Source organism: Microtus oregoni, unplaced genomic scaffold (assembly GCF_018167655.1).
Source record: "Microtus oregoni isolate MIOR12 unplaced genomic scaffold, Mior012 000069F_ref0000032, whole genome shotgun sequence".
Lineage (NCBI taxonomy): Eukaryota > Metazoa > Chordata > Mammalia > Rodentia > Cricetidae > Microtus > Microtus oregoni.
In genome coordinates, this window is record NW_024543976.1 from 8,102,613 (window position 1) to 8,113,488 (window position 10,876).

General features: G+C 48.1%; 1 protein-coding gene across 1 annotated transcript in view; it reads right to left on the minus strand.

Annotated features, from left to right (window-relative positions):
* Window positions 1–8,840, minus strand: part of LOC121440617 (lamin-B1) — a 45,157-nt gene extending 36,317 nt beyond the window's left edge. Inside the window, exon 1 of the mRNA XM_041641391.1 lies at window positions 8,150–8,840. Within this exon, the coding sequence (XP_041497325.1) occupies window positions 8,150–8,508 (359 nt within the window). The 5' untranslated portion in view covers window positions 8,509–8,840. The remainder of the gene's footprint in view (window positions 1–8,149) is intronic.
* Between the last annotated feature and the right edge of the window lie 2,036 nt (window positions 8,841–10,876).

The following is a 10,876-nucleotide window of genomic DNA, read 5'->3' on the forward strand; positions in this document are numbered from 1 at the left end:
CAGGTGCTTGTAAGGCACCTGAGGTGGGTAGGGGTAGAGCTGAGTCTCTGGAGGAGCAATAAGTCACTTAACCACGGAGCCACCTCTCCAGCACCATCTTCACCTACTTATAAGCAAAGGACACCTTCAGTATTTCAAAGAGCATTTAAATCACTGTACCCTCTTGACAAATCCCAAACTACCAGCACCATGAAAACCACACAGCTGGTAGGTACCACTGCCAAAAGCAGCAACCTGTGGGCCCTAGAAGCCAGTTGTCCTGTAAGATTTCTCGTCCAAATGTCAGATGTCAGTGCTCTGGGAGACTGCTTCCTGTCAGGAAACCAGCGGAGTCATAGAGACCACACCAGTGCGATGAAATGAGAGTGTGCAGAGCCCAGAGCAGGCTGTCCGACAGCGGAGCAGTCATCACTGCACCTCCAACCATTCATCTCTAGAACCCCAGACAAAACGACCTCAGAGCCCCATTTCCTACACCAGCAGGGTGATCGCAGAGCTTACACCACGGGATCTGTGGAAAAGCTTCCAGTCCAGTCTGACCGCAGAACCAAAGGGAAGTGAGCCTTTTGTCCAGCGTTACCAGAGACGCTAACTAGCCCTCCAGTCTGTCCTCTGCCTACAGAACCAGCTGATTAGAGCAGCTGCTCCATCAGCAGCCAAAGTTCCCTGACTCGATCTACAGCAACAGATCTAAATGAAGTGAAAGCATCAGAACAGGACATTTTTAAAAGACCAAGCAAGCGGGTTAGCCAAAGCCTAGCACAAATGACATTAATTCAAACTTAATTCCAGGGTAGACAGAAAATTTTGCTGTTAGCATCATAAACATAAAATGCCAAGAATTAGAATCAACTTCCAGAAACTTAGCCACTGCTCCTAGGACCAAATGTTAGTAAAACTGCCATGCCTTTACCCAGTGGCTAATACTTAACCAGCAAATTAGGCAACATGTAACCACCAGTAACCTGACACTGCCAGAAGGCTCCTGGATGGACATGGCAGTCTGGCCTGAGATATTGGCTGGCTTCAGTCAGTACAAAGTTTCTCTCTTTGGTCATAGCAAACGACAGGGCCGGTACAAGTTATCCTGTCACACCTTTAAAATATGCTTACTCATGGCACTGAACACATTGACCGCCATGTAAAAAGTGCACCGGAAAAGTGTAATAAAACATTACTAGCCTCCAAATGGATCAAAGACCTCAACATAAAAGTCAGCCACACTGAACCTCATAGAAGAGAAAGTGGGAAGTAACACTTGAACGCATTGGCACAGGGAACCACTTCCTAAATATAACCCCAGCAGCACAGCCACTGAGAGAAACAATTAATAAATGGGACCTCCTGAAACTGAGAAGCTTCTGTAATGCAAAGGACACAGTCAACAAGACAAAATGTCAGCCTACAGAATGGGAAAAGATCTTCACCAACCCCACATCAGACAGATATACAAAGAACTCAAAATATACAAAAAACTCAAGAAACTGGTCATCAAAAGAATAAATAATCCAATAAAAAAAATGGAGTACAGACCTAAACAGAGAACTCTCAACACAGGAATCTAAAATGGCTGAAAGACACTAAAGGACATGTTCAACATCTTTAGTCATCGGAGAAATGCAAATCAAAACAACTCTGAGATTCCATCTTACGTGTGTAAGAATGGCCAAGATCAAAAACACTGATGACAACTTATGCTGGAGAGGTTTTGGGGAAAAAGGAACACTTCTGAATTGCTGGTGGGAGTGCAAGCTGGTGCAGCCACTTTGGATGTCAGTGTGGCAATTTCTCAGAAAATTAGGAAACAACCTTCCTCAAGACCCAGTAATACCACTTTTGGGTATATATCCAAAGGATGCTCAATCATACCACAAGGACATGTGCTCAACTATGTTTATAGCAGCATTGTTTGTCTTAGCCAGAACCTGGAAACAACTTAAATGCTCCTCAATCGAAGAATGGATAAGGAAAATGTGGTACATTTACACAATGGAGTACTACACAGCAGAAAAAAATGACATCTTGAAATTTTCAGGCAAGTGGATGGAGCTAGAAAACATCATTTTGAGTGAGGTAACCCAGACACAGAAACAGTTATCACATGTACTCACTCATAAGTGGGTTTTAAACATAAAGCAAAGAAAACCAGCCCACAAGCCGGGCGATGGTGGCACACGTCTTTAATTCCAGCACTCGGGAGGCAGAGGCAGGCGGATCTCTGTGAGTTCAAGACCAGCCTGGTCTACAGAGCTAGTTCCAGGACAGGCTCCAAAGCCACAGAGAAACCCTGTCTCGAAAAACCAAAAAAAAAAAGAAAAAAAAAAAAAAGAAAGAAAGAAAGAAAACCAGCCCACAAATCACAATCCCAGAGAACCTAGCCAACAGTGAGGACCCTAAGAGAGACATACATATATCTAATCTACATGGGAAGTAGAAAAAGACAAAAGACAAGATCTCCTGAGTAAATCGGGAGCATGGGGACCATGGGAGAGGGTTGAAGAGAAGGGGAGAGGAAGGGAGGGGAACAGAGAAAAATGTGGAGTTCAATAAAATCAATTAAATAAACTTAAATAAAAAAATTACTTGCCGGGGGAGGGGGAGGCAAATGGGAGGCGGTAGTGGGGAGGAGGCAGAAATCTTTAATAAATAAATAAATGTAAAAAAAATAAAAAAATAAAATGGATAATAAAAAAATTACTTGCCTATATCATAAACTTCTTTTCTGTCACACACAATTATTCACAACTCTTCTCCATCTCTTAATATGCTTTATTGAGGTGGGGGTCAGGGGTAAATCAGAGAACAACTTGAGTCTGTTTTCTGCGGAGCAAACTCAGGAAGAACTAAGTGCCTTTACCTGCTGAGCCACGTCACTGGCCGCGGTTTGTTATCCTGGTACAAGCTCTCACTCTGCAACACAACCCTTCCTTGAACTCAAGTGATCCTCCTGCCTCTCGGCCTAAGTACAAGGATCACAAATATGAATCACTGGGTTCTCAGACTTAATTCTAGGAGACAGATGGCTGGTTTAAATTTCCTGCTTGGTGTTCATCTGTTTTTTCATTTCTCTTGTATCGTTTTTAATTTTATTACTGTATGTGTGTATGCTCACAGATGCTCGTGTACCATTGCCTATCAGTGGAGGCCAGAAGCCAGCTCAAGGGCCGGTCCTCTCCTGCCGTGGATGGAACTAAGGTCAGACTTTGGCAGCAACCCCTTTTACTTTTTGAGCCCTCTAGTCAACCCTGAAAACATTTTTAAGTCCCCAAAGATAATAGCCAAAGCATAGTCTCTTTATCATAGAATACTAAAAGAGAGGGGTACACTGGTTGGTGGCCATCTTTGGAGCCTAGAAATAGACACCTGTCACCAGCTAATAACTGGGCTCATTCTTACCGTGTGTGCACGGTAGACCTTTAACTCGGGTATTGTAGGGAGTTACAGGACATATCAGAGGTAATATCTAGGCAAATGAAAGAGCACACCAAACCAGTGACTTCAAAGAGGAAAAGGACAACATAGTAAATTGTGCTTCATCTTCCATCCTATGTTTACTTCCTTGAAACCGAGTACTCCAAAAGATTGCATTATAACCTAAATTATACCAACAATTCCAACAGGTATCTTTCTATCTTTCTTTGCAAACAAAGGAAAGAAAGGTTTGGACAGCCTAATTTCTTAGGGCTGTTCCCTGGACTTTCACATCCTTTTGAAAGGTTTAGCCATCAAAGCCCGCGTGTTAAAGGCCTGTCCCAGGTGTACTGAAGTAATGGCTGTATGCCTAGACTAGCTTGCCTGAGGCTGTGGGTAGAGAAGCAGTTACCAGATTCCAAGAGCACCAAGAATTTTCATGAATGCTTCTGGAATTTGGTTTGGTTTGGCAAGAGGGTGTTCAGGTTTTTGATTTGAGAGACTTTTTGAAACAAGTCTCTGTCAGTAACTCAGGCTGACGTCACTCTTGCACCCTTCCAGTCTCAGCCTTCCAAGGGCAGCCAAGTCAGGTGCCCACAACACCTGGACCCAACTCTTGAGTAAGGCATTGCTATACATTAAGGAACCAAAAGGTGATTTTTTTTGAGACCACACTACAACTGCTTCCTTAATATATGTTTGCCTAAATGGTAATTACTCCATAAACACTGGCTCAAAATAAAAGTGTACATATGGGCTGGAGATGGCTCAGACAGGTGAAGAGCACTGACTGCTCTTCCAGAGGTCCTGAGTTCAATTCCCAGCAACCATATTATAGCTCACAGCCATCTATAATGAGATATGGTGCCCTCTTCTGGCATACAGGCAGACATGTTGTATCCATAATAAATAAATCCTTAAAAAAAAAAATCTGGGCGGTGGTGGCACACACCCTTAATCCCAGCAAAGGCAGGCAGATCTCTGTGAGTTCGAGGCCAGCCTGGTCTACAAGAGCTAGTTCCAGGACAGGCTCCAAAAGCTACAGAGAAACCCTGTCTTAAAAAAACCAAAAAAAAAAAAGTTCACTTATTATTTTTAAACAAGTTCAAGAACCAAACGGACTCAAACCAACAATAAAACAATCCTTCCTTTTCATCTTCCAAATTACACTTCCTTTATTGTTCGAAGGTAACTCATTTAAAGGATGATGGGTTACTCTGCTAATATTATCCCTCTCACTGGACACCAATAAAGACAGCCTGTACTGGGCATGGTGGCACAAGCCTTTAATCTCAGCGTTTGGAAGGCTAAGGCCAGTCAGTCTGAGGCCAGTCCCTTCTACATAGAGTTCCAGGTCAGCCAAGGTGACACAGTGAGGCCTGATCTCAAAGGGAAAACCGTGGGCTGGTGGGATGGCTCAGACGGATGCAGGAGCTTGTTAGGAAGCCTGGCTGCCCAGAGTGGATCTTCAAAACTCCATGGAAAAGTAGACGGGGTACTGGGGCCCACAGAATTGTCCTCTGACCCCCTTACACTAGCCCTAGGATGCACACCCACAATCCCTACCCACAAATTAAAAATAATAATCAGGATGCGTGTGATCGTGCAAACCTTTTGATCCCAGCATTTGGGAAGCAGAGGTATATAGATCTCTGTAAGTTCAGTCAGTCAGACTGTTCTACACAGTGAGTTCCCAGCCAGCCAAGGGTATATAGTGAGAGAGATCCTATCTCAAAAACAAAACAAAATAAAATTAATGCCATTATTGAGCTACACAGGACACGACAAAGTCCAAATAAAAGGACACTACCACTGGAGTGTTGGAGTGGAGAACTGTGATGTCAGAGATGCACCTGGTCCTGACCTTTGAAGTCTATGTGCTGTGACACAAATCTAAAGGACATATACCCAAGACACCACGAAAGATCATTTCCAATTGTCATCTTTAGACAATTCTTTGCTGCTCAACTTTATTCTCCTTTCATTGTTTATCACCTAAATTATACCATATGTTCTAAGATACAGAAATAATCCTATGCTGTTTTCATTTTTTCATCCTGCTGAAGCCAACATGTGACTGGTCCATAACATTTACAACTACAGTCCACCAGGTGGCAGTATTACTACTGTGTAGCAAACCTCCAATGGTATCCTCTGGAAAGATTATCAGAGCCCCAGCATCAAAATGCCTCAGACCACACAAGACAATTTTTGTTTATTTGCTGTGTGGTCTCTCCCACTGCACCCTAAAATTAGAAAATTGTTTTTTTTTTAATCCGTGACCTCAATACACAAAACAGTAACTGGTACATACCAGATGTTTGATCTATGTAACACTTTACTATCTCTGAAATTGAGAATGGGTCCAAGACACGGGCTGGCCCTGATTTTGTTTTTCTTTCTAGTGATGCACTAATAATCGCCAAGTTTTTGTTTTCTTTGCAATGTGCACTGGTGCTTTGCCTGCATGTATGTCTATCTGAGGGTGTGGGATTCCCCAGGAACTGGACTTACAGACAGCTGTGAGCTGCCATGTGGGGGCTGGGAACCCAGGTCCTCTGGAAGAGTAGTCAGTGCTCCAACCATCTCTCCAGCCCCACAGTCGCCAAGTTCTACAAGCACTGACATCTAAACTTTGAAGAAATGCGGTAAAAAAATATCAGAAGAAGGTGAGGAGCACCTTTAATCCCAGCACTAAGGCAAGGGAAGGCTAGCCAGGACTACATAGTTGAGGTCCTGTCTTTAAAAAAAAAAAAAAAAAGAGGAAGATAAAGAGAAAACAGTATCAGTGAATGAATGATTATTTCAAAAGATGACCCCAAGTGTTGGTAAATCCAAGACACAGAAATTAAAGGTTGTGGCTGCCAGGACAGGCATTGGGCCTTAGCACCAACACTGAAGAAGGGCAAGGTGGAACTGCTTAAGTTCAAGAGTAGAAGACCAGTTTCAGCAACTGAAAACCGGTCTCAAAAAAGAGGTGGGAAATGGGTGGGGGGGTACAAAAGAGCTCTGGGCATAGTAGGCACGCCTTTAATTGCAGCTAGAAGGCAGAGGCAGGTGGAACACTATGATTTGATGACCAGCCTGGTCTACAGGGAACTCCAGGCCATCCAGTGCTACACACTGAGATTCAGTGTCAAAAAAACAATCAGGGCTGGAGAGATGGCTCAGCGGTTAGAAGCAGCTAACTTCTAGGAAGGGTGGATGCCCTTCCGGTGGACTCAAGTTCCATTCCCGGCACCCACGTGGTGGCTTATTTAAGTCAGTTACTCTAGTTCCAAAGGATCCAACACCCTCTTCTGGCCTCTACCAGGAATACACGCGGTGCAGACACACGAGGGCAAAACAACCATACACTTAAATTAATGAGAGAGGCAGGAAAGACATGCTGTAATAGATGGGCAAGCCCAAGAGCTGCAGGCTAGCCTGGAGAACAGAGAACCGTCTTGTATCGGAAAAATGTAAATGTTCATTTTAAACCAGCCTATACACTGTTTTATTGTTACCACTCACGCTTTTACAAGTCATTTTTAAATATCTGATAAGGTGCACACTCCCAAAGAAAAGTAACGAGTCAGGGAAATGAGAGATACGTACACAAAGATATCCCGGGGCAAGTGGTCAAAGTCTGAATCAGACACCTCCCAAACATATCAGTTGGCGGTGGCAAAAGGATCGTAAATTCCAGACTGAAATGCAGCAAATCTGTAACGTGACGCCAGCACTTGTTGCATACAACTGAGTCACACATTTTACCCATCAGAAAATCAAGGACAGGACAACAAAGATGTACCCGGGTCTGAAAACTCAGTCCCCATCGGGATTACAAGCTCTTCCTCACTCAAACACATTTTCCGTGGCACAGTGACAGCACCACAGGCGGCAGGTATGCGCGGTGTGGGTCCGCAGTACCGTCTCTAGGAAAAGCATTATTCTACCGGAGGACTGAAGCAGGGAAGACAGCGCTACCGGGGCGGGATGGGCGATTCGCGAGTCAGAGGCTTGACGGTCGTGGCCTACGGAAAGCCCAGTTAAAGGAATCTGGGGCGCAGAGTACCCAGGACCCGGGCGCCACCAGAGGACATCCTACCGCAAAGCAAACTCTCCAGCTTGGAAACCCAGCTAGCCCTAGGCCAAAGGCGTGCAGCTCAGTCCCCGCCCTTCCCGCGTCGTGAAGGCAGGGCGCAGATAGCTGGCAAAATGTCACAGGGCCGAGACTGAGCGCGCCAAAGCAAGACCCACCCCCGGGAGCCGCGGACGCTCGGGGCCCGTCCCTCCCCTTCCTCCGCCCGCCTAGAACTCATTCATTCTTCTGGCGATTGGCGAGTCCACCCGGCCCAGCCGCCCTAGTCCAGCAAACCCACCAGATGCTTTGTCTCCCACCCGCCGGAAACCGGGGCGCGCACTCGAGCGCGCGCAGTGGCATCAGCTCCCCGCACCCGGGGCCTGCAGATGGGGGAGGATATGGGGTCCCGGGGTCAAGTCCCAGGCCCCGCATTGAACCCAACCACCTAGAAATTATCGCTACAACCCCACCGTCTCCACAACTCGAGTACCTCTCCATGACACCCCCGTTCAACTCTAAATCACTAGATCCCTCTCCTCTGCTTTCAAGACACGAGGGCCCTGTCCCTTTCGGAAGGACGAGGCACCCGGCCTGTGCTGTCGCTTCCCCGGAGCCCGGCTCCCGATGGCGTCCCGAGAGCCAAGCGAAGTTGACGATCGAGTCCGTACTCACTTGAGCAGCAGCTGGTCGTGCTCGGCCTTGAACTTGCCCAGCTCGATCTGGAGCTTGGCGCGCTCTCGGGCCGTGTCGTCGAGGGCGCGGCGCGCGTCGGCCAGCTCCGTCTCGTAGAGAGCCTTGAGCCCGGTGAGCTCCCGGCCGCGCACCTCCTCGCGCTCGGTCACCTGCAGCTGCAGCGCGCTGTTCTCCGTCTCCAGGCTGCGCACCTTGTCGATGTATACCGCCAGTCGGTCGTTGAGCTCGCGCAGCTCCTCTTTCTCCTGCAGCCGCGACATGCGCGTGGGGCTGAGCGGCGTGGAGGGGGCGCTGACGCGGCTGCCCGCCCGCTGCTGCGCGGGGGTCGCGGTCGCCATGGCGGGGCGGCGGGATCGAAGGTACAAACCGCAGGCCGGGGACCGAGGGCAGCTGGGATGGCGGCGGCGGCGGCGGCTACCGCACAAAGAGCGAAGCGGGAGGGCCGCGGAGAGGGCGATCGCCGGCTAGACGCTCTTTGTAAGCGCACACGCACACTCGCCGACGCGCGCGGGAAGAGGCCGGGGCAGCCCGGAGGCCGAGAGGGTGCACGCCGCGGACGCGAGGCTCCCGCCCGCTGCACTTTGTTTCCTCTCGAGCTTCTCCGAGCGGCGGGCGGGCCTGGGAGGAGGGCGGCGAGAGGCGGGCAGGAGGCGAGGCGCGGGGGGCGGAGGTGGCACGGGCCGCGCTCCGCAACATGGCGGGGCCCCCCACGTGACCGCCGCCGGCCAATGGCGAGCGGGCGGCGCGCCCCTGCGACTCGCGGAGGGGGCTCGGCCTGGAAATTCAAAATCTGACCCCGGGGCAACCGTCGGCCTCGCTCTCGGGCTTGGGCGTGGCGGGGAGGGGCGCCCCGAACTGCTCGTTCCTCAGCCGGGAGCCCAGAGCCCGCGGGAGCTCGTGCTCTCCCCCTGGGGACCCCTGGAAGGGCCGGGCCTGCAAATGGCGGGAAAGAGCCCGAGGTTTCCGGGGCGGGTCCGCGCCGCCTCCTGCTGCTGACCGTTCAGGGAAATTCAAATGTAAACGAGTCCGGCCGCGGGCGCCGCGACCTCCACCCGGAGGCCTGACCTAAAAGGGTGCCTGCGGGCCCCCGCTCGGCTTGACGGTCCCCAGTGCCAGCCTCTCTTGGATGGGAAATGGTTCGCGGCAGCACCTAGCTGTGCTGAAGCCGACAGCTTGTTTATCACGGGATAAAGCGACATTGCTTCTGAAATCAGCATTTGCTAGCAATGATTGGCGGCCCTGGATCCGTTTCTTGGTGTACGGTTTTGTCAAATCAGAAACAGCCCACGAATGATCGTCTTAACACGACTAATAGGATAAGCTGTTGTCGTGGTTCATTAAATTAAGATTAATAAAAAGTCTGGGCTTGTGAAAATTGAGATAACTTGTTTTGTTTTAAAAAGTTACTCCATAACAGAATTGGCCGCTAGATTGGTTTTGATTTTGGGACCATGTCCCGGTGGCTAATCTAGGATTTGTGGCAATCTGGCCTCCTGAGTGCTGGGTTTACTGGTAAGAGCTACCACCCTGAAGTCATTTTCGAAGTTTTTTCAGACCTCCTGTGGAAAGTGATAGCAACCTTGCACTGCTTTGGACAACCTGTGCCTCTATGGACAGAATCTCTCAGACTCAGACTGCAGGTCTGCAGTAGATACGTTGTATTTTGTGTGTGAGTTCAAAGGCGTCAAAGGAGACCAGACACACCATGTCTTTCCACGGTGGATTCCCGGGATGGAAGGGAACTAAGGCATAGCAACAAATACCTTTACCAGCTGATCCGTCCTGCCCACCCCAGAAAGGTGTGTCATTATGAGGCTATTATACCACTATTTCCTCTTGGGAAAATGAAAGGATTCCAAGTTTCCAGAGAAGATGTGTAAAGATTAAATAAATTATATGAAATGTGTTGAAACACTGTATCACAGATAGTAGCTCATGCTAATTGTTATTCAATTTCTGCAATCAAAGCAATGAGAAAAATTAGTTTAGATTTAGATAGTCGCCCATTTTGGGCCACATATTTTTGCTAAATGTACACTTGCTTTACTTTTCCCACACCAAACTACTGGTTGTGTGTCCTACCCTGGTTCTTTCCTGTCCTCCTCATCCAAATGATTTCTGAAATCCCATCACCTCCAGAGTTTTAGAACTAAAAATTGCTTTAAGTGTGATGAGAATACTTCTATGTTGAATATTCAAATATAGTGCGTTGTTTATCCTATAAAACTTGTCAGGGCACACATCTAATTATTGGTTGTTTTATATATACCCCACCAAGTTCCAGCATGCCATGCCTTTGTTTTCCTCTTCTATAGTTCAACTGGAATGGCCACTACAACTTACTACTACTTATAGAGAGAGCTTACATGGTTCTGCCCAACTTCCTGTGTATCATTTGGATCTGGGATGGAAACTGTAGGATACCCAAGAGATCTGGGAAGAAGGGGACCAGACTGAGATGGGATGGCAAGGTAGAGGAAGTGGGGAGAGGGGGATACTAGCACACCCACTTTTGTCCCAGGAGAGGAGAGTGGCATCTGGCAGATAGCTGAGCGTACAGTCTGTGCAAATAGGATAGCTCAGACAGAGGCATAAAACTGAGGAAGGAGAAAAAGGAATTGCTAAAGGCTACTCTTCAATATGTGCTTACTGAGTGGATAAACGTAGAAATAATTGAACACATGGTCTTCTGTAGAGCTCAGTTGC